We start from the raw sequence: 25,581 nt of genomic DNA on the forward strand, positions 1-25,581 counted from the left end.
TTACCTTACTTAAAACAATTCATTTGAAATTTATTGTAAAATATATACATTTGTGACTATGAATTAGTGCGATTGACGTAGCCGTTACAGGTAATGGTCATACTTACATTCATGGTTCTAGCCCCAAGAAATAAACAGGAATCTTACCAACAAATAATAACGAACTGAGAAAGTATCAAGAAAAGCCCATTTCGATGCACACCAGGGACCTTGCCACTCATTTGAAAACCCATATGACTTATTTGTCATATATATATATATATATATATATATATATATATATATATATATATATATATATATATATATATATATATACATACATGTGTGTGTGTGTGTTTGCGTCTTTGTATATAAATATGATACATGTGGCAGTCAACGATGTACTATAGTGAACATAAGTGTTGTTTTATTCTGAATCAAACGGGTATGCAGTGAAGGCTGAAGAACAGTGCGGGGTGTTTTCTTCGAACTCTGAAAATTATCCTAGCATCCCGTGTTCTGGAGTTTTTGAAGTTTCTGATGAAGATGTGGAATCCCAATAGGAGTTAATTGCAACTATCCATCCTTGAAAGTACAAAGAAACATAGAAGTGATGTGGTGACATCAACCAAACGAAAATTGCAAATCGAATATATGCGTCTCAGCTCCGGTTATGCAGCCTTGCATATGTCCTTTACATGCAATGAGACAATACTGTATCGAGTGATACATAGTTTCGTACCTGCTATATGAATTTAATACTTGCATTGCTGATACTGTTTTATTTAGGTGAAGAATGAGAAAATCTTAACGTGGTTTAAAAGGCTAGTTTCATTTTCATCGTCATTCATTTGTTGCTTGTTATCTACCCTGCACGTCTGATTGGGTCTAAAAAAAAGAACAAGTCCCTCCAAAGTTACAAGTTGCTGATATTAAATTATGTCACACGACTTGGACAATACAATATTTTTTTTATATGCTATGTGGTTGCCTGGGTAAGCATTTTAATAGGACTGAATAAAAAAGTTTTTCAACACTTGAACACACTTTGATTACAAAAGTTGTAAAACAATAAATCAAATTAAATTAATGTGGAAACCTTATGAATCAGTTAACTTTAAATATGTTCTCTACTTTATTAATATCTACGATTGATGATATCTGGCGAAAGAAACCAAAAATATTAACAACACAACGAAGTAAGTCAGACCTAAAGACTTGGTAGAGAGATTTATGGGTGGAGTATGACCAGACAGCTCTACTAAGTGTCCAGATTTTAGTTGTTTCAGGGCATGATGACATCTGTTTAACTAAAACGAAATTTGGTCCGGTTGTGTAGCGTTAGTTTATGCTTTCTGACACACCCTCGCCTACCAATTCACCCCCAATTTAGCATGAATGGATAAGCAATAACATCTTCGAAGAGTTATAAGGATCAAAATGACCTACTCGGTAGCTCTTTACACTATCAAGGTACGCAATGAAATTGTATACATAAAACTTGAAATGGTTACTGACACGAATGGAGGCTGTTTCAACACGTGTTGGCATTCATACATCTGTATTTTACTTATCTGGAACATCTATTGTTGTTCCATGAAAGGTCACATTCTACACTACATAGATTTTAATACTTACTTCATGGATTTATTAAAAATGCATGTGCCTAAATCCCCAATCATCATGCTCTACTATGATCTAAATGTACGACTTTTGCTTTTTAAATTACTAATAGTCATGGTACGCTTTAAATGAATACGTTTTTAAAATTTGTATATACAGAGTAATTACAAGTTTAATCGCTTTTCTTGCCAAAATTATTACGTGCTGTTACCTTCACCTTTTTGGCAGTCATATGTCAATATTCTAAGTTAAGTAGTGTATACTATGGCCTATTTGGGCATGTGTCCTCACAACTTTCTTGTGGAATGTGGGAACATGTATAAAAAAAATCGATTAGGAGATGGTGGTAGTTTGAAGATACGACTGTGTCATTTCTTATTTTATCTGTTGTGCGAGGACCTCACAAGCTAAAGGAGACTTTAATATTTAAAGGTTTGTGCTCTATTTAGTTCCCTAGGATCCTAATACAAACTGCTGCATAGTATTAGCAATTTAAAAATTATATATAAAAACACTTTGCTTGGCAAACTGTTGGATAACATTGTACAACAAATAAAACAAACGATTGCAATTTTCTTTCTTGAAAACTTTATATTTTTCACTGTCATGGTGGTATGTATTTTGCTTAATGTATTATCACACACAATACGATTGTAACAGAAGCACACACAAACATTATATATATATATATATATATATATATATATATATATATATATATATATATATATATATAGAGAGAGAGAGAGAGAGAGAGAGAGAGAGAGAGAGAGAGAGAGAGAGACTTAATAATTGCATAATCTTCAAAATAATTTTACGTAGGAAACCCAAGCTGACGACAAACAACCGTGGCATCAGTTTGTGTGAACTCATCGTCGCAGACTGTGCCCCAAACGCCATGAATATAAACTTCAACTCGACCGCTCTGAGCGTCTGTACCATTTACCAGTCTAACTTTGTTAGGCGTTACTCCATCTATAAAATAGATGCAATCGATGCTATGTAAAACGAAGATGACGATTCGAAGTATTAATAAAAAATGATATGAAGTAAACATAATTCGGAAATCCCAGATACTGAACTGATTTGTACTTCACCCATCTGTCGCATCTACATACATATTTACATATTTGAGGGGTATTATTAAGTATGCATATATCTATTTAACTGTTATTCGTTTGTGCATATGTGCCGTCTCTGCATTTATAAGATAATGTTTCGTTCTTGCTTCGAATATTTGCTGAAATTATATAATTTAAACTGTCATGAACTTGTAGCAGAGTGATTTAGTCATATATGACATGTGTAATATTATAGGCAATCAATCTGCATTTTCTACTTAACGAATTGTACGATCAATCAGAAACAGAAAGCAGGGTACAATGCCTTTCAACTAGATGACTTTAATTGGTTTTATATATATTGTCTATAGACTTTGATGATTTTGTTTTCCTTTTTATTTCTTGATCTTGACATTGGAAATTTTGAATGGTATGACATCTCACGGTTTTGCTTTATGTTAATTGTTTCTTTACAAAAAAAAATCAAGTAAGCGGGTAAATGGGGTATATCTTATCAATCGTTGCTGATAGCTTTTATAAAGAAAGAATTATTTTTGGTACTTTTACTACTTCATTATCGTGTTCTTCCCATTATTATTAGTAGTAGTAGTATTAGTAGTTGTAGTAGTAGTAGTAGTAATAAAATCATCATCATAATCTTGGTGAAGGTTTATTTAAATCAGAGTTTTATATTATTTTCGGTTACATACCGAGACATGTAACGGCAGCATCGTCAGTATGGCTACAGTTATTCTGACCAAAGACTGTATGCCTACAGTCTGCAATATTTGTCTCTGCCCCAGTGCAATTAACATCATTAAGCCAGATTAGTCCAGTACGATTAGATACAATGTCAGTGATAACCGTCGCGTTTCTGAAAAATAAATCCCGAACAATATTAGTCTGTTTAAAGCTTTGAGGTTTTTTATATTAGTATACATTAAAGTGATTTCTAAAATAAGAAAGAACATGATGAGTACAGAATCAACACGATATCCTATCACCTGATCTGATTATTTCAAGAATAAAAAACTATAACCAATAATCGCACTTCACGTCTGATGACCTAAGGCCAATTCAATGACTGCACGCTGAAACCATAATGACACTTGAGCACAACATAATTGTTAGAACTGGCCTTAGAAAAATCATTTTCGTGATTCACCATTTGCGACTTAACTGAATTATTTGTGATTGTGAACCTGAATCTTCCGAAGCTGATACGAACAATTGGTGATTACAGGCAAAAGAAGTTCCGAAAACAACATTGAAATTCACAGGCAGTTAAGTTTCAGGTTGAATTATATAATTTCATAAAATAATGAGGTGATAAGTGTGATCAAGTATTCTATATTTATTATAAAGTACAAGTGTTTAATGAATGTAATTATATCAGGTGTAAAGCTATTTATCATTATATTTACAATTTTTGAGATAAGATATTCCATCGTGACATGTCAAAATTAAATCAAACGGACATACCACGAAACAAGGAAAATCACTAAAAAATAAAGACATTCAGCATGAACATTTTAAAAGTAAATATAAAGCATTGTATTTATTTTCAAAATATGCATTTTTAGCCATTTAAAAAATGTATCCTTGAGGAACATGGAGAGGTTACTATACTCACGTCATATATCGGATAATCTGACAAATGACACTGGCGTTTCTTACGTCAATAACACATTGAAAAGAAATATAAATCATTATTTCAACCAGGTTGCCATGACTGATGAGATAAAAATGCATCATCTTGTTTAGCATTCGCATACATCGGTTATAAAACTACAGAATTACATTGTTGTAAACTATTTGCGATTTCAGTACGACAAACACCAATATCATTACCAATACTCTACTGGAATGAGAACAAATACAATGTTATCTGCAACTTACTAGAAACTCCCCGTTGTTAATATTATTAATTTTCGTTAAAACATAGGCAAATAAACAAACAATAGTAAATAAAACTACGCCATAACACAGAGCCATGCTAATTTATATGCGGAATAATAAAGAACATGGTTTCTGAGTTTAACTGAGCACGTCCAAGAATGCACATATTGATAAAACTAAAATACATGTGTACTAATTTTGGATGAATCTGTTTCCAAACTAGAATTTGTTATTCCCATCATGGTGACTTTCAGAGATGACCTGTCCTTACGAAATCGGACATGTGAGCATCCTAAGGAGTCCCATTGTATGTATGAATTGATTTGAAACGTTATTTCCCTGTTTTAAATATTTGAAGGAGACAGACGGACATACATAGAAAACTAAACTATAAATGATTTCATCTATTAAAATATTAAAATATAAGATAATTGGTCACTTTATTATTTATAACAAAATAAAAGGAACGAAATTCACATCATATTAACATGCATGATCCGAAATCAAGGAGATTTCTCTAAAATATGATCAACGATTTCAGAAAGTTTTCTTAATACGCAAATTGTAAAAGAGCACAGTTCATTAGATTTTGGTAAAATTATTTTGATATGTAAGTATTTCTTAGTTGCTGCCTTTTTCAAGCGATCCCAATTCATTATGCAAGGTTCGCACAATACTTAATTGAAAGAAGATCGTCTTAATACTTTATTGAGACCAGTCCGTTAAGAAGCAAACAAATCCTTGGTATGATGATTTATTTTCTTTATTGTTATTTACAGGTTTAAACAACCCTTTAGTTCAGATTTGATTCAGGAATAACACGTGAATTTCAAACTTTACATTTTTTAATGATACCGTTATCATCAATTGACTTATAAGATTAAAATTGTTTAGTCATTTGTGTATTTCAGCTGAAGAGATTAATTTATTTTTAACTAATTGATCTTTATTTGTATCACCTATAATTTGTTCTCATATGATTAATTTGTATTCGACAACTAATCATAAAAGGTCATCTCATTAATCAGTATATCATCATTTCTAGCTTCCTATTCTCAAGAATAAGCATTTTTGTCCCTAATAGCCCTTATGTTTGAATCATTCACTTATGACTTTTATTATTTGTATCTCTGTTATACACTTTTCACAATTTGTCTTTTAGTAAACTAAGTCAATTTTGGAATGCTGAATCACAATATAGGTTGCTGATGCTCTTGTTTTTCATTTTAACTTTTTAATAAATGGAATCAAATATAGTCTGTGTGTGTCAGTTATCCTAAAATAGTATACGTTTATCTCCAGGTTCTCAATTTCTGCTGCTGTTTCCGTTTTACCCATGTTTATTGTGATGTTACAAATTAATTGTCGCGTCTCTCAGGATATGATTCTCTTGCTCGACATTATTCAACACTTTATATGTTTGCTTAAGTTCTTGCTCATTAAAACACTTGACATTTAATCTTATGGCGCTTAAAAACGTCTGTATTGTTTACATCTAGTCGATACGCTAAATAAATATTCTGCCCACTGTTTTGTCTTGATTTCGGTGATATTAGGCGTAGTAGGAGTTGAAACGTTAACGATGGATGGGATGGTTATAGCGCTAGTATATGACATGGCACTACGTGGTATTGATGTTGTGAAAGTCTGAATCTGGTACCTTGTTAGTCTAACTGTTTGGATCCGAAGAATGTTCTCGGTTTCTACGTGCGTCTCTTTATGGAACTAGTAAAAATCTATCGACGAATTCTCATTATTATTCGTTCTTGACATATGATTTGGACCTCCATATGTACGAGTGTTTACAAAGATGTCCAGAATCTAGATTCCAGATCTAACACATTATGTTTTAAAACATATGTCGTAATTCTTGAGCTCCAAAGATGAAACTCGATTGAATACACCAGCAAAATTTGCTAGATGCAATATTGTTGTATACTCACGCTGTGTATCCCAGCATCCGGCAAATGACACCGGCTTCTTCTACGCCAAATGAATCATCGCAAATTGTGCCCCAAACTCCAGAGTACTTGATCTCTACAATTCCGGCCCAAGGTCCTTCAGGACCAATCAACCTTGCCTCCACTTTTCCAGGCAACATTTTGTCATCTGTCGGCAAAAGCGCATATGATCAGTGATCGAGTATTATTGCTAAGCTATATAAAGACAGAAGAGAGGCGATGTTTTTGGGAGCAGAAAATTTTACATGATATCTTCTTAATTTATGTGCTATGGTTAGGTATTTTACTAGACATCATACATAACGTACACAAACACATTAACACACACACACACAAACGTATATATATATATATATATATATATATATATATATATATATATATATATATATATATATATATATATATATATATATATGGGGGTGTATTAATGCATTATACATATACATATGTATTGACAGAGTAAATGAACTCACATCGTTGCGCATTTGCCCGCTGCAAACTATATTTATACGATTTATCTTGTTCACAATCACATATGCAAATATATACGTTGTTTCCTTTTTGAGTTTATAGATTATTTACATTTATTATATCAGTATAAGTCACACTTATGATTTAAACATGAGATGTGGGGTTTTTATGAAGAAACGAGTGCACAAAAAAACACGGTTAGCTACTTGTAACTGAACTGTCAGCAATTCACTTACTGGCATACATAAATTAGCGTGGAATAACAACTAAGCGAAATGACGAACCACCAAGAGGTACTTAAAATATTTTAATATATTGACAGTTAACAGTTCATCTAAGGCGTTGTTCCGCTTTAATGAACATTTCTAAAAATTAAAAAGTTGTCTCTTTCTCTCTCTCTCTATCTCTCTCTCTCTTTCTTTATCTCTCTTTGTCGTAGTGGCCTCACTAGGGTTGGTGTCACCCAGTGTCAACATGGACCTACTTCCTGCACAAAAATTAAAAATATTTTGGTGTCACCACGATCCGCACACCCTAGTGACGCCACTGCTCTGTCTCCTCTCCTCTCTCCTCTACTCTCTCTCTCTATCTCTCTCTCTGTTTATGTCTCTCTCTCTCTCTCTCTCTCTCTCTCTCTCTCTCTTCTTTGGACGGTTTGACTAAACTTTACCATCATCTATAGGTCTAGTGGCATCGTCGTATGACACAACCAAAAATCCTCACCGCTAATTTTTTCATCAAAATACGATAATCCAGAGAGAGTGAGAGAAAGACAAAGAGATAGAGGATGGAGGGGGATAGGAGCGACCATTTGGACACTTTTATATTTAATAACAATGCATTATATACGCTACAGTATGTGTGCCTCGTAGGCTCGTAACTGACACATTTAACACGTAGACCTAGCGCCGACTAGCAATTGCAACGATGTATCATTACTAGTATGAACACTGTAGATATATCACAAGGAAAGCGTAGATATATCATTACGACGAACCAGTCTACTGCAGGTTACTTGGTACAATTTCAGTTTCAATGTTTTCGTCCAGCCGCATGGTTTTCTCTCACACAACAGATTTTTGCTTTTTTCCCCTTATGCGCGAGAGGAGTTATTGAGATGAAAAACAAAGATTCGGATGAAATTGTATAACATATTAATTTCATTTAGAAAACAGAGACTATTAATATTGTTATGGTTATTTTCATATGACATTTATTTATAATAAATGAGTAGCAAAATCATCATCTATAGTCCTGCAGTTGAAAGATTGTTTATATATTCATATTATTGCGCCATGGGATGATCACATTTTGATATACAAATATTATTGGTATATCAATTTGATTTATACCAGCACCATAAATGTCATGCTATTTTTAATAGATGAGGTATATATAAATAAATAAATAAATAAATATATATATATATATATATATATATATATATATATATATATATATATATATATATATATATATATATATATATATATATATATATATATATATATATATATATATATATATATATATATTGTGTGTGTGTCTGGGTTTGTGTGTGTGTGTGTGTGTGTGTGTGTGTATGCTGCATCTGGCAGCATAATTAATGCGTTTTACACATAGCTATACCACGTATAACTGCTCTGTACATGCATGCTCTGTAACCGCAATTTCATGAAAGGACTTACTTTTACATACAACCCCAACGTCGTGATCGTGATCACAGTTGTGCCGTCCCAGAAAGCTATTCTGGCATTTCGTCAGAGAGACCTCCGTTCCATTGCATGCGACGTCATCAAGCCAAATTGGCCCTACTCCGTGACCTAGACCAGAGCTGAGTATGGCTATTGCATCTTGACTGTCGGAGTTAAAATATTGAATTTGAATTTGCTCAGCAGTAAAACGTTACTGATTATGTGTATCAATTATGTATGCATATAATATACGAGGTAGTGAAATGTACAATTCAAAATTATATTCTTCCTAAATATTAATTTTCGGTTAGCATTCTAGACCCACGACCAAAATGTGTTCGATTAGATCCCTTTCATCGGATCAGCAACAATCTTGTACTATGATGTGCTATTCGGCAAGGCAGTATTCCCCAACTCCATCAACACCTAACGGCTAAATATGTTGCTGTGCATTAAAACCACAAACCAAACCAAACCATTCCAAGATTAGGCGGCAGATTAAGGTTATAAAATACATATTTTGTATGTGTAGTACTTTTTTGATATTAAATATCCCTTAAGTCATAGGACGACAGTTGGTATATTAGTGTTGTTCCAATGCTATATTCCTTGGAAAGGATATAATATATTACCTGTAATGATATGGCCCCTTTTCGCCTTAGGAGTTTGAATATTTAGCACGAATCCGGTTTCCTCCTAATAACGTTTGAACGGCCTTATGGATTGGAACAGAGGTTTATATTTTAGCTAATAATCACATTCTGAATCTCAGAGCTGTCTTCAAAAATAATCTTTATTCAACGTTAATGTATCCATTTAGAGTACTCCACATTCAACCCTATACACGTTCTGAAGCAGAGTATCCAATCTTTAAATAACAATTTATATTCAGTTTCAGCTATTTTGTTTTTGCATACATACAAAATCGATCGCAAGAATGAGAGAGAAAGGGTTATTCTGCCAAAGTCAATCTTCATTCAATTATCATATTAAATAATATGACATTATTCAAGGTTAACAATTATTCCACTTTTATAATCACAACTCAACGTATCTCTCAAATATATTTTCATATAATTCCCTTTACTAAAAAACATTTTGTAGATTCTATCCTTCTAAATCAGCCTCAATAGATTCAATTTTAAAATGAAATAGCAATTCAATGTACAGCTATCGCTTAGATATATAGTCACTTTGTGTATTATTGGCACAATAGATTCTGAGGCAAAAAAAGTCCAAGCTAGCTTTGTGTTAGGAGAATTTCTTATCCATACATATGTCTTTAGTTCTGCATTAAAAGCCCGTAATGGCTTAACAGGAACAAGGGTTCACTTTAACTTTATAATAGGAATGTTGACTTTGAAAATGACATAATAATCTAATTATTGATCTTGAACCCGAGTTTGATAATAAATGTTTCCACAGTGATGTGTACTATCATTAATTTCATCGTTACTTTCTGGACAATCATTATTTGACTACCACATCTTATGTAAAGAGACCTTCGTTTCGCCAAATGTATACACTAATACGTCAAACTCATACTTGGTAATGAAAAGAATCAAAGCTCATCTTTTTTTTGCAAATCGTGCATAATTCATTTCATAGATTTGTTACTGATCTCTTATAAGATAATCCAAAACATCATTATATTTTTTCAAGTCATCTCGTTACCAGCAGATCAACGTTAATAGAGAATATATATATATATATATATATATATATATATATATATATATATATATATATATATATATATATATATATATATATATATATATGGCTCATATATAATAAGAAATAATCAGTGTTTCTGTATATGCCATCAAAAGTTCCATGTTGAATTTAATCTAAATTAAAACAGAAAGATAAGACGGAATAAAAAAATGTGACAAATTATCACAACTTAATCAGCTTATGGTTTTGTAAATCCCAAGCATTATTACACATATGTACTTGTGAATTAATTAATGTAAGTTTTAAAATGACATCATGAAAGAAGCAAGACTGTATTACTTGAATTGCTCATATTAATATATTTAAGGAGAAAAATGCAAAACCGCAACATCCACAATTTGTAACACATTAATTTTTTTCCTCTTGAATAAATCTAATAACATTTAGCTGCTAATATTTTAGGTTTAATAATATAGAACATGAATTTAATATTTGCAGATGTTATTATCATTACTTTTCGTTGTGTCTAATTAAAGATAGTTATGGGATGAACTGCTAGGTAAATCACTTACTAGGGTAATCCGAGAGATTTGCACAGAACTTGCGCCGCACTGTTATTAAAAGAATCGTCACATACAGTACCCCATTGGCCACCAACGGACATCTCTACCAAACCGGACGTAGGACTAGAGCCGTTCAGTCTAAACAGTATACCTGGATATATATATATATATATATATATATATATATATATATATATATATATATATATATATATATATATATATATATATATATATATATATATATATATATATATATATATATACATGGGCATTCCGTTCTAATATTAAAACTGTAGAATACATCTAGCTATTATTGAACAAGGATATCGAATACAGTGTAGAGTGGTGTGCGTCCTGCAATAATTTCTTATTCTTGTTGATTGGGAATGTAGAGAATTTTGTTGGCAATCGCTATCCAGTGAACGTACTTGACGCCGAAGGTGCAAGCAAATATTGTCACGTGGTTGTTAGTAACATTAAAGACAAAATCTTGAGTTAAGTGATCTTTAAGTTCCATGGGTCCCAAGTCTCGTCTGCCATGAAGACTGATCCATAATAAATGAATTTTGGAACGGTTTTCCTCTTCTGAAACAGTGGTTGGTCAATGTACGAAATGTCTTATGCAAATAGACAATTACAACGTGGGTAGGATAATTATTGCGTAAATTAAACTGTTTGCCTTGCCCTGTGTAAGAATAGCAAAATATTAATCGCACCTTTTGAGATGGAACTTTTTCCAAATCTCAGCCTCTTGACTATTTAAATAAATAAAAGCTCTCGGCGATCTTACGAGGCAAAGGGAGCAAGAAATATCAGTTATTTACATCAGGTAATGTAGGCGTCATATATATTTCATTCTTGTATGTCTCTTATTTTGTAGATAATGTTTTCAATTCACATATTGATCACATTCCTGATGTGATATGGTGTTTCAAACTTTTAGTAAGTCGGGATATGATATATCGGGATTGCCTGCAGCCAGTTGCTAAGCTATATATTAATATTTATTTGTTTTAAGTTGAACATGATGATACTAATTCCTTGTGCGATCAATGAAACGTTCGCAGTTGTTAATAATAAATCTTTTTTATAAATATCTTTTAGAATACAAATTGCAAATTACAGTGCTTTGAACGGACATAGCACCAGAAAGCGCAGCTTACTACCAAACTGTGACAGCTCTATATTCAGCAGATCTGACACAACTGTTGCTGACCCAACATAAGTTTGGTTACTTTGGATGATTGTTACATGTTCAGTTTAAGTCACTTGGTCAACAGGCTTATTGGGTGAAGTACACTATACCGTCATTAGAAAGTCACTTATCTAAAATACCAATGCATACATAATTCTTATATTCCAGAGGGTCGCTCTGCTTTGGTCACCAGAGAGAATGCAATAAATCAGCTTTAATGGTATGTATCAATTGTACTTGTTCGTCGAATATTGACTTTCTTAGGTTAAATACGTGTTTATGTTTGAATAGGCAAGTGGGATTGCATAAGCTATGGTGTATGCTGGAAACGAGGAAACAGATTATACCCCTTCTTACTCCCTTGTTAAGATTTTTGTTTCAATTAAATCCGTATATGAAAGCGGTCTCCATGTTATTCCAAGTAGACGTTTGTAACTGAAAAATTATTTGAATATTTGTTCAGGTCTTTTCCTGTGTCCTCATACATAGCTTGTGTTATGGTAATTGTTACCAAAGCACGCGTAAGGTTTCTGGCTCATGTATTACTAGGTTTAGTTGTGTACATCTCCAGGTCATTTCCGGTATACATTGGCTGGACTAGGTTGTGTATGTTCTCGTCGAATCATTGGTGTCCAACGTGTCATGATGCATTTTGTGTATTAGTGACAATGGGTTCAAGAAGTACTATTAATATAGAAGTATTTATTGTATTAAGACCAATACCAGTGTTGTATAGAGACTGTGATTTCCTCGCATTACCAATGTGGCAGCATTAATTTAGGTTATGTCATATTCATAACATCAAAATATCATGACATCAACATAACGTACAATGAACGCTCTCGATTAATCCTATCCAAGCACGCAATTTAACCAGATAATAGGAAACGCATAGAATATGGAATATGTTTGATGCAGAAGTCCATCAGGACGTAAGCAGCATGAAATGTAAGAATTTGCTTCCATCCTTGACAATGAGTTACAAATTTCACACAATCCTGTAGTTAATATTTCATGGTAATGTAATAATAAAAACATGTTATCGTTTTGTTTTGGATCATTTCATTAATATATTTCCGGTTTTTATTTTAAATGATATTGTCTGTCACATTTGATTAACCTTAGGATACAAACCACAAGGGAAAAACGTTCATATCTTAGGATTAAGAAAAATAAAACAACTATTACTGCTTTTACTTGTGAAAAAGAATACAGTTTGATCATTTGCACAGCCGCAGATTTATAAGTATAGGTTATCAAATGAGATACCTCGAACGCTATATTAGATATTTAAGGAACATTTATAAGCATCATATACTGATTATTGTCTTGTTTTCAATACATGTCTTTTAATGATTCAAAATGACAGTGACGAGATCGCAAGATGCAGATTTCGTTAGATCATCCGTCATGCTGCTTTTGTTTGGCACGTACAACTATTGCACAGATAGTAATCTACAATTTAATATGTTCTCTTTGTCATCGACATTTCTTCTGATTTTGATAAAGTTGAAACACAAACGTGTTAAACAGCATGACCTTTTATAAAGTTTAAATGAGTCAGCAAAAGATGTGATAGATCTGCTGAATATAGAGCTGTCAGTTTGGTAGTAAACTGTGCTTTCTGGTGCTATGTTCGTTCAAAGCACAGTAATTTGCGATTTGTATTCTAACATTTATACAAAATGAGTTATTATCAAACAACTGCAAACGGTTCATTGATCGCACAAGGAATTTGTATCATCATGTTCAATTTATAAAAAAAATATTACTATATAGCTTAGCGATGTAAACTCAAATGAGCTACGACAGCGTTTTTTTTTAAACGCGTGAAACGAAACCCTGTATACATGCTCTGTAATGCAAAATGTTTTCTCAAGAGAAGCCAAGATACAAATTTAACGTTTTATTGCTAGTCACGAATCTTGGAATATGCATGATCAACTGTAAGCTTCTTTCTTCATCAGACACGTTAGCAGAAAGGAAAAAAACAGGCACAGACTCTTCAGTTAGATGGTATTACACACTAGGATGGTAGGTTTGAGATGAAATACTCCATTGAAATAAATAAAAGTATATGATTTATTTTAAACTATTTAACAATACACCAATGCAAGATAAAATACACCGGCATTTTTCGACATTGTTGACCAGTACGTACAGGGATTATAATTTTGTAAAGTAGCAAATGGTCGCGAATCGTACGTCTCAGCTCAAAACTACTTCCAGGAGTTCACGATAATGCTGATACAATTTATTGTTCCAGTACACAGTATTACTGCTTCTTTACTGTCATCCTAATTCAAGTTTCATATAACATAACGGGAAATCATGTATTTACACGACCGAAGCAACACAGATATCTTTTAGCATTTCGAGATACCGAAATGACAATATATGCTTAATATGGAACAAATAATTTCTTTGTTTGATTTCATTTCAATCATACATTTCAGTGATGTTGGTTACTTGTTGATATTTAATAATTTACCATAACTTCATCAAACACAATATATGTGGAAATTGGTTCGATACATGTTCAAGCTGTATTTGATTTTTTTCCTTTATATTTCTTCTTTTGCGGCAACATTTTCCAGAATGTCTGACGTGGTTTGATATACTAAACTTCTCGTATGAGAGCAGGAGAGGGAAGTCTAAGAAAGGGATATTCTCGCCTCAGAGATGGGGTTTGCTAGGTCATCTTAGACCCAGTGGATGGTGTTACTATTGATGTTCGTATTCAATGTAAGGTTATCTTTCAAGACATTTAATGCATCATTTGCCATCCGATCTATTGCAATATAAATCGATGACGCAGTGTGAATGGCATCGTACAGATCGTCTTGACCATGTATATCCTTAGCATATGATGGGCGAGATAAATGAAAATACTCACCAGTCTCTGGTACGTCACAAAACAAAGCAACATCTTCGGTATGATGACAGTTATGTTGGAAGAACGGCCTATGAGTGCATAGGGCAAGCGTTGATTCGCTTCCGCTACAGATTACGTCGTCCATAATGATGGGTAATGACAGTCCGGTTGTAGAAAATAAGTCAGCAGGCAAAAATATGGATCGGTTACTAAAATTGTATAACAATGATACAAAAATGAATCAACAATAAACGATCAACATACACAAACTACATGTATACTTTATCCCCAGTCTGTAGGAAGTATGAAATATATTTGGTAAATGAATGCAGCAAAAGCCTAGATCAAATGAGCTCTCTAACTCAAAAAGATATAATATGTACTTGAGTACTCATATTTAAGCCTTCTTCGAAACTGCCACGCCGTTAACTATATTGCTTGTACAGCATCGAGGGCATGTGATGATTTGTTAAAGTTCAAAATATTGAAAATAACAAACGAGCAGAGTAGGCCAAAATAGAGGCAATCTTCGAATGTATGTATAGCTAGTAAAACCTTTCCGTTTCTGTTCACGAATGGCAACAGTGCATATGTGGGGTTGGGCAGTCAATATAATATCAAACGAGTGATTAATCAACTCTCCGCGACAATCATTTTTGTCACAAAATAAGAATTTGTAATTAATTAGACAGCTGATCTCTCTCTGGACCATCGTAGCAAGATACGGGCAAAAATCTATGAAAATTTGAGAGTATAATTTTTTCACTTTTGATTTTTGCTGATTTTTTTTGAAATTCAGCAAGCCTCAATCCCTTTAAATTATACATCTATATATAAGCAATTGTTACCTTGCAAATCCAAGCATCCTACAGGCAACGTCCGATTCTTTATTAGCAAAGTGATCATCGCAGACTCTTCCCCATGTGCCATTGAAGTGGACTTCTAGAATCCCTTGGTTGCTTGTACCATGAACAAGACGTGCAGCCAGTGTAGGGGCTGTAACCGTGAATTAATATATGATTATGCCTAGGCTTGTGGACCAATCAGTCGTTATGTATTTATATAAGTGAAGAGCTGATTAACGTGTTTATCCTTTGAAATGTTTTTTATGCTTGGAGCAACGAGTGGTCGGTAAAATGCTATATACAGAGCAAAAGGCTTCTAATTCTGGTTATCCTTTGTAATTCTTTCGTAATCCTCGAACTACGATTACGCGTAAAAGTGCTATATACAGATCAAATAGCGCATATCTCTATGTATCCTGTGTTATGCTTCTTTACGATTGTATCAAAGAGTACGGGAGCGGAACGTAGTACATCAGTGACAGTCATGATTCATGGATTTCTCAGCACAAACATGGATTTCAAAACATTTTTTTAATCTAAGAGAGCACACACCCACACACATGCATATATATACTATCAAACATATGTAAACGTAGATGCAGTCTAAACATAGTAAGATAAACAAAATGGTTTCGTCAATGCAAAGTAAATTTAAGCTTCAGAGAAATACATCTCTTTATATATATGTACCTTTATATGTATGACACTATGCAGTTCTCAAACTCGGCATCGCTAGTTTGAAACATACTTTCCTTTAAAGAACAACGTAAACTAACTTGCCACCTAACATTGTGTCTACTGAGTGTAACCTTTGTACCAAAAGGCAAATGTTTTTGTCATTGTCATCAGCTGCGCTACAGCCATGTAGTCACTTTGTTTTCAATCTACATCAGTCCAGTTTTTAATGGTTACAATTGACTTAGTGTGATTATTAAGTGACTAGCATTTGTGTCACTTTCCTGTCCTATACTTAGAATTATAACTGATTGTAGCAATTCAGTCAATAACTTTAGCCATGTCTCTTAACCGTTTTGCATCCACGACTACAGATTGTTAAATGCTAACTTGATTCAGAAAAAATCCACAGATCAGAAATATTATTTATATAATGTTTTCTCTTTCACGTCACTATCCATATGCAACAACATACATTTAGAAATATCTTCCTGCACACAAAATGCCGTGAGACATGTATGGGATTAGATATATCTGTTGATTCTGTTTAGTTAATACGTACGTGTCTGCGCCTCTGATTTGTGTGATATCAATACCACTGTAAAAGAAAGTTTTACTGTGTGAAAATTATATTGTTTATATTCAGTGTATTCTCTGCTTTCACTATCAAATAATCTGGAAAACCAAGCTTTTATCTTTAAAATGTCGATTTAGTTTTATGAAAGAGGACCTGTAGGCACATCTATACACACGTACACGTATATATCTCATATGTTCTTAGCAATGTATACATTTGCAAGACAATACACGAACACACATATACACACATATGTTTAAAGAAAACTCTTCACCAGAAAGTGTGACAAACTGAAATTTATAAACTTCTCTATACCATCCTCTCAGTCAATAAAAGCGAAAACATGTATCTTTCCACCATATTAACATGTCTGGAATGAATAAGTATTTCGAAAGTTAGAAGGCTTCCTAGTAATGCATACTAAACCGACTTGAACTCACAATACGTTCTACTTTACAATGTTTGCAAAGACTAAATGACATTGGCGAATTAAGAATAATTAGGCGGTCGTTCCAATGCACATTTCCACCAAAGCACACATGAAAATTTTGTTAATGGCCACAGCTGTTCAATTCTTTTTTAATGTGTACGTCATAAATAACCCTGCTACTGTAAGCATCCTAGATATATTAACTCGGTGATTTTTCAATCTTACACCAAACATACCTACTCCTACACGATGTCGCTCAGATAGTGCTCTTTGCAAACAAAATACACGTTTCAGGTCTTTTCCCAGTCTATTCATCCTATTGTTACGTCTTTAACAAATAAATAATTTCCCTAGAAAAACAAGGTAAAAATTGAAAAAATAAATTATGGTTTTGAGAATCAAGTCCTAAAAAAGTCCAAAGATAAAACAAGAATTAAAAATTAGAGGCGCTAGTAAGAAAATGTTCTAATGAATTTGTGTTCGAGTCCCAAGGAAAACCCAAAATGAATGGCGATGATATATGATGTAGCCGGTATAATATCGACGTGGCAATATCTCTTTGTTAGTCCACAAAAAATATTTTCCTGTGTTTGAATTACGAATACAATTCAAATAAGTGTCTTTGTCCATGAATTCTGTATGAGCACTTACATTTTTCCAGAGGAAAAATTATCTTAAAATCCAAATAATTTGAAGAAAAATAAAAATTTAACTCCAACTGGCCACGACAGAAACAAACAACACATTTAAGCCGCGTTGTTTAAAGGCCCAACAAGAATTATTTATCAATACATCACTATTATATCTGAATAATGTGCAATTCCGGAAAAAAAACAGAATTCCGAAATAGAGGCATGTGTAAAGTCACGTACACCCAGACCACCTTCCAGTCTACCGTATCCACATATTAACTGTCATGTAAAAACGGTATATCATATAGCCAGGTCAAAAGATACCGACGCATTATTTCAGATGATTGTCAATTACAAAATTCTTTGAATAAATTACAAACTTATTTCCAAAATAGAAATTATCCTGCATACATAATTGATTCTGCACTGAACAAACCCCATAATCTTACTCAACATGAGGCTTTAAACACAGCAGAATGTAAAATAGAGAGAGAGAGATGTAATTCCTTTCACAATACCATATAATCCTTCATTACCTAATATAGGTCGTATAATTAAAAAATATTATAGTCTCCTAAATTTATCCAATAAAACTAGCTTCAAATCACTTTGCAAAATTAAACCAATTCTCGCTTATAGAAGACCCAAGAATTTGCAAGATTTTTTAATCAGAACTAAACAGACAGAAAATACAAAAATGTAGCAAGCAATATGTTGGACAAACACTACAACTTGTTTCTAAGAGAATGAATATACATCACTTTCATATAAAAAATTATAGAGATCCTCAGTTTTCCTCTAATGTTTCAACACACTTTAACACCAATAATCACTCTCTACTTGATTTTTCTTTCATGCCAATAAATATTGTGCATGGTGACATAAATACTCATAAATACTCATAAAAGAAACGTATTGGATTCATAAGTTAGATACTCTGTATCCTAATGGACTTAATGCTAATGCACTATATAAAATTGTATAATTTAAATTGATATATTGTATATCATTTATAACAATATAATTATATGTATGACTGTTTGTCTCTATTTTATTTTATTATTTTACTTATTATCTAGACCAGAGACGGTCTTATTCACTAAACGATGACAAGTACTTGTCTGACATTTTATCTCAAACGGAATCAATTTATATTGATAAATTCCATCTGCGGAAACGACTGCCGAAATTTTCTTAGCCCTTTCTGTTAGTTGAATTTGCCAAAATCCTTTCAGATGGTCAAATTTGGTGACATAATTGGTATTTTCGATTGTATCACTACAGTCATTGATTCTTAATTGTAGTAATGCATCTGTTTTTGTCATACTGTTCACCTTCATAAAATCACTACACATGCGGAAAGTTTTTTCTGGTTTTGGAATAAGTATACACTCCAGTCACTTTTACTGGGCTGTATAAAATCACAATCCAGTATATACGGAATTTATATTAACATGTATTCCTGTCCGAGAGGGTTGGTTCAATACGGGTGGTGTTTCACAAGTTTGCAATTTACAATATATATATATATATATATATATATATATATATATATATATATATATATATATATATATATATATATATATATATATATATATATATATATATATATATATATATATATATATATATATATATATATATATATATATATATATATAAGTGCTCATATTCAATCAAGAACTGTTTAAGTTTATTTATTTCTTGCTGTTGCAAATGTGAACATTTCTTATTTCTTATCCACATCATTCATAATTTTGAATTCCGAAGATATGTTATTCCAAAGTCATTAGAATCCGATGATATTCCTTCCCTTAAATATTCACTGAATATGACAGGTACAACTAAATTAATTGCAAGCTGAACCTGGCTATCTCGTTCAAGATACTTCTTTAACATATTTATGTGGCAAAGATGTTTTTGATTTTGCCTCTCAGGAGTGTTTATGATGTATTTTAAATAATTTATTTTCCTGTCAACATTTTCAGGACCATAATGCTTGACCATGAAGAGCGTTGTATGGTGTTGGCGAGCAAGCCATAACTCTTTCACCAGGCTGAAAACTCCGTTCCTGTGGGTTTTTATCATATCTTAATTTCATTTTTGACTGAGTATAGTGCAGATTTGCTCTTGCACCTCACAGGCCTTTGACAACTTATACATAAAAATGAAAACATAATCAAGAAAATTAATTTCAGTATCTTCATTAAAAAGTTTATCTTTCAACAACTTCAAACAAGTTCAAAGGAACTGAAGACTAAACATTCTTGAACTGATTCCCTAACAGGAAACAATAGTAGATGAATGCCTTCATTCCAATCTTTATCCATATTAAATCAATATGATCGAATCATATTTTCCAAAGTCTGATGAAATATTTATAATGCCCCTTGGATCTCAGGGCGGAATATATGAATTGTTGGATGCCTAATCCGTACATAAGTTGCTGGGAAGTTCCAGACATACATTTTGAGCCTGATCAGATTGGACAGAGTTGGGATGCCCAAATTGAGTAAAACACTTTATGCAAGATTTTACTATTGTTTTAGGTTTAATATTCCTCAAGGGAATTGCCTCTGGAAACATTGTTGACGCACAAATAATGTTCAACAGGTATTGTTTACCTGACTTGGTCTTAGTTAAGGGATGAACACAATCTGCCATAATTCTGCTAAATGGTTCGTCTAACGCTGGAATAGGTTGCAGATGAGCCTTAGATCTCTTCTGATTCGGTTTTCATAACATTTGACAAGTATGGCACGTTGCACAATATTTACAAACATCAGTTGTGACCTTGATTAATACAAGTGAGTCACGGTCATGTCATCAGTCTTATTAAAACCTCAATGACCAACCAAAGGAGTTTCATGGGCAAGTGTAAGTTGTTCCTATTGAAAGAAACAGGAAATCTCAGGATTTGTGTCCTGTTCGACGACAAGTCATTATCGTTTGTACCATGATTAGAACAAAAATAATGAATATATAAAATAGAATCACTGTGATCGATACATTTTGATTGATCCAAACAAGGCCTGAAAGTGACCTCATCAAAAGCCTGACCAATACATGCGTCAGATAAAGGATTACTTTCCTTATCAAGATCATTCTAAAGAGCTCTCATTACCCTAGCGCTGGTAAAAGCTGTAAAAATCAGGGAAATCTTTTGCAATTGGATCACATTTCTGATCCAAACAAGGCTTGTCAATTACAAGTTTATTTGTAAGTGTCTATTAAATTATATTTTTCATTGAAGTGTCTGATGTCAATATCATATCACTGTAACAAGATCATCGACCTTAGTTGTCTTTGATTTTCAAGTTTTATCTTGCCGATGAACTTAAGAGGGTTGTTGTCATTAAGGATATTAAGCGAAGAGGAAGCTGAACTAATGCAAACTTCAAAATGTTGTAATGCCAGTACCATAGCTGAGCATTTCTTCTCCATTGTTTAATAATTTCTTCTCGAAATATACACTGAGCAAAAGCCAAGCAAAGAATACTCACTAAAACCAAACTTTCGCCCGGAGAAATATCACAACTTATTTATTGTTGAATGAAATTTGCATGGATGCATTTGTATCTAAATATAAACATGTTTTAATCACCAGAAAGTAATTTATGAGTGTGTTACCTTTCTTAGTGATTGGATTGACTAAATAAGAAATACATTGCCATAATCCGATTAAAATTACAGATATAATCCTTTATTTTTTCAAATCCGCTGAGAATATGGAAAGCGAAATTTAATTTTATGTAGTTCTTTTTTTTGCCGTAATGAACCATGCTACAAAATTAGTCAATGGCTTGAAAGATAGTTTCAATTTGTATTACTTGCCTATTTACAGATATGACAAAGTTACAAGTAATCCCGTGGTAGAAATGCAGTCCAGTATAATAAATTATTACAAAGAAAATAATTGTATTGTTTGCACATGATTGGCTTTTTAAGTATTTGTTGTACATATATTGTAATATATTTTAAGCTATCTAACGGTCTCCTAGTATTAATATCTGACAAAAACGTCTTCATCTGTTGGATGTATTATGATATACCTAAACTTCCATGCAAAATATGTGATAAATAATGGTATTACCAGATAATAATGCCAAAAATACCGCTGTAATCCCGTAGAATTGACGTTTCTTCATAATTGAAGTCTTATTTAAAACTCAATCGAGTGTTTTCAGAAGAACAGAAATCCAGTGGTAGCAGACGGAGATTATTGTTGTTAATGCCAGTATAGAGATAATAATTGATAAAGCGGAGTGTTTACTACAACAAATATGAACGATGCTTAAATTGTCAAGCCCACAAGACGTGATGATAATAATTGAACATGGTACAAGGTTAAAATTCCGTACAGGTTAAATTAGTGCCAAGCAAGATATCGGAAACATATGTTGTTAGCCCAACTAGCAATGTTTAGGTGACACAGTGCATGCAGTCATACACATATGACAAGCTACAGTCATGGCTTATAAAAGTATATTTGAATTGATGAATACACTTACCGTATGATGAACAATGCAATAACGAATTCACCCATATATGTATGTATGTATGTATGTATGTATGTATGTATGTATGTAGGTATGTATGTATGTATGTATGTATGTATGTATGTATGTATGTATGTATGCATATATGTATGTATGTATGTACGTACGTACGTATCTGTCTGTCTGCCTGTCTGTATGTCTGTATGTATGTATGTGTACGTATATGTGCAATCACTTACAAGATACACAAATGTATTTAAACACGTTCGAACAGTAAAATGTATCTTTTCAAAGTATCGCTGACCTAACGAAGTGATAGTAGAAAGGATCGACAACGTGAACGATGCGTTTATATAAAGGTCAAATCAGTACAAATTAGAATATATAGAGTAGAAGCTATCTAAAGCTTTCGATAACAGCACGTTCAATGAAAATTATTGCAGAAAGAAATTACTGAATTTTCTTTCATGCACTCAGACAAATATGATGCTAAGTAGTATGCTTTTTATAGACACTTAAAAAACAGGATGTGGAATTATTTTACTCAAAATAAAGCTAAAAAATGGGCTGATTGATTGCCAAGCCACGTTGATATAATAATATAGCTAACATGACTATAATTTACAAAAGGAAGAAAATAGTTTAATCGAAGTTTGTGCACATATATGTCTTATCTGGCAATCGATTGAAACATTTGATATAAATAGGCGAGATTATAAATCATAAATATAAATTTAATTTTTCGAATTTGCAAGAAGGTGATTTTCAAATCAGTTATTAATTTAGTTGTTAGTATATTTATGACATGAAAAGAGAGAATATAGGTATGTTATTGTATACACAATTCAAATCGAAATAATACTGTAATTCATGCAACAGTCATTAACACAATGAACAAGTACAGCGCTAAGCTTCATTGAATCACATCATTATATAATTAAATAGATTATGTTAAAAACAGCGATTTCGTGATGGCTGATGATGACACTATTTCACAACATATTTCCATTTCTAACATAGCCAATCAGAAATTTTTGAGCAAAATTGATACTCGTTGGCAAGAACATTACGAATTAGAAATAGCTTCAGATTATTACCAATTTGTATCCAAATGATTATGAATAGACCAACAATGTTTGAATAAATGGCGACCTAAGACTTTTAACTTGCAAAGCTTATAGAGGGAATAATAAAGTTGGATTTGCTTACACAAATGCACCATCTGCATTAAGTATACATATATGTCAAGATTAAGTGTTGTCAGTGTAGTAAACATAGCTTTCAATTATTAAACTTAATACTTAAAGGTTTTTGAGAAATAATAAGTATATTATGCATATAATTATTTTTCTCTGGAAATTATATAATTGTGTATGCTCTTACTCAAATTAAAAACTAATAACTGTTTATTTGATATCATAGCATCATTGATACACATATGAAATAATTCTTATTTGAGACCATAACAAGACAAACTTGACAAATATGAGTATCAGTTTCAAAATTTTTGATGAACGAAGAAGAAATTGTTAAAAATGAACTTAACAATTATCTTAACGTATTGAAAACCAAAACAAATTTAAACGTTCAATAATAGTGATGAAGAGAGAGAGAGATGAGTACAGTAATAGGTATTATAGAGTAAATCAGCTGTCAAGTTTATCGCGATCTTACATGAAAGAAAGCAGTACAACAAATTGCGTTCTAATAATGGACAATTTTTTTTAATTCAAAATCACACTTAGAAGAACAAACCAAAATGCAAACGAGGAAATGAAATAATTTACATACTGTCAAAAGCTATATATTTCTTTACAGTTAGGTAAATTATGACTTTCAAAGAATCACGGAGGCAGTACACAGTTGGAAGCAAACTCGGAACACATGATAGACAAGAAAAACAGGAAAAGATAATCCTTTTCAAATGTGTATGCACATTAAATAAATTTACAACGGCTGTTAGATAGCTTGTGTAATTTATATTTCAATGTGTCATTATTTATTGGATAATGTTTTTGGTTACAATCATAATAGGATTATGAAAGTGAAATTTGTACAAAAATACAAAAGTAGAACAAGTTTTGTCAATCAGCAGTAACAGCAAGAAGAGGAGAAAACGAAAGAGAGAGGAAGAAGAGTAGAGAAAGTGCGGCAAATGAAAGAAGACGGAAGATGAAAGTCAAACGATGACGGTGCTACTAAATAGTGTGGCAAGGTTAGTATATCTGAGAGAAATGTATCAGATTTCTTTAACTCGACCTGAGAGAAAAAGACTTTCCCTGGCCAAATATTCCGACCCAGTAATCGCTACCTCTACGCTCATTACCCATGATATACCATCAGCAGCAGCGACCACTACCAAATAATCCACAGTGTCAGGTGATGAAGAACGACTTCGCCGTGGCAAGGGTACATGGCAGGTAAAGCTCATCACGTCCACTTTATAATATTGTTAAACGAAATCACCCAGCTGTCTTTTACAGGTGCAACCATCTCTTTGGAAATGATAGTCTACTCAAAGAATCCCCAATCAAGTAAAACTGAAATCCTTTTTCCCATGATTTTGTAATGATGTCGTGTGTGAGTGCGACGGTGTAGGTCCTTATTATAAATCGAGACCATGAGATACTTGTGCTTTCTTTCACCGTTTGAAAATCACAACGAAATTTCTTATCACATCAGCAAACAAAATATGTCTTCTCCCTTCAATATTGTTTCCATTTGAATAACTTCAAAGGAACATGTTTTTTCTCATCGTCACTTTCTTATTTTCCTATCTTTAAGGACGGGTATGGATTCTTCTTCTAAACTTTAGGAAGACCTATCCACTTTCACGTCTTGTTTGTTGGTTGTTGTTTTTTGTGATAGATCACTCTGAAGATCATTGTCCTTTCTTCCGACAATGATAACATA

General features: G+C 32.6%; 1 protein-coding gene across 1 annotated transcript in view; it reads right to left on the bottom strand.

Moving 5' to 3' along the window:
* LOC149790735 (scavenger receptor cysteine-rich domain-containing protein DMBT1-like) overlaps positions 1-25,581 on the bottom strand; it is a 90,425-nt gene that overhangs the window by 13,826 nt on the left and 51,018 nt on the right. The window contains exons 14-21 of the mRNA XM_089973258.1: positions 17,090-17,125; positions 15,856-16,003; positions 15,029-15,216; positions 10,944-11,085; positions 8,689-8,858; positions 6,509-6,674; positions 3,377-3,540; positions 2,424-2,580 (exon numbers count right to left, since the gene is read on the bottom strand). Of these exons, the coding sequence (XP_089829384.1) occupies positions 2,424-2,580; positions 3,377-3,540; positions 6,509-6,674; positions 8,689-8,858; positions 10,944-11,085; positions 15,029-15,216; positions 15,856-16,003; positions 17,090-17,125 (1,171 nt within the window). The remainder of the gene's footprint in view (positions 1-2,423; positions 2,581-3,376; positions 3,541-6,508; positions 6,675-8,688; positions 8,859-10,943; positions 11,086-15,028; positions 15,217-15,855; positions 16,004-17,089; positions 17,126-25,581) is intronic.

This window comes from Sinohyriopsis cumingii, chromosome 10 (assembly GCF_028554795.1).
Source record: "Sinohyriopsis cumingii isolate HCF-2022 chromosome 10, ASM2855479v2, whole genome shotgun sequence".
Taxonomy (NCBI): Eukaryota; Metazoa; Mollusca; class Bivalvia; order Unionida; family Unionidae; genus Sinohyriopsis; species Sinohyriopsis cumingii.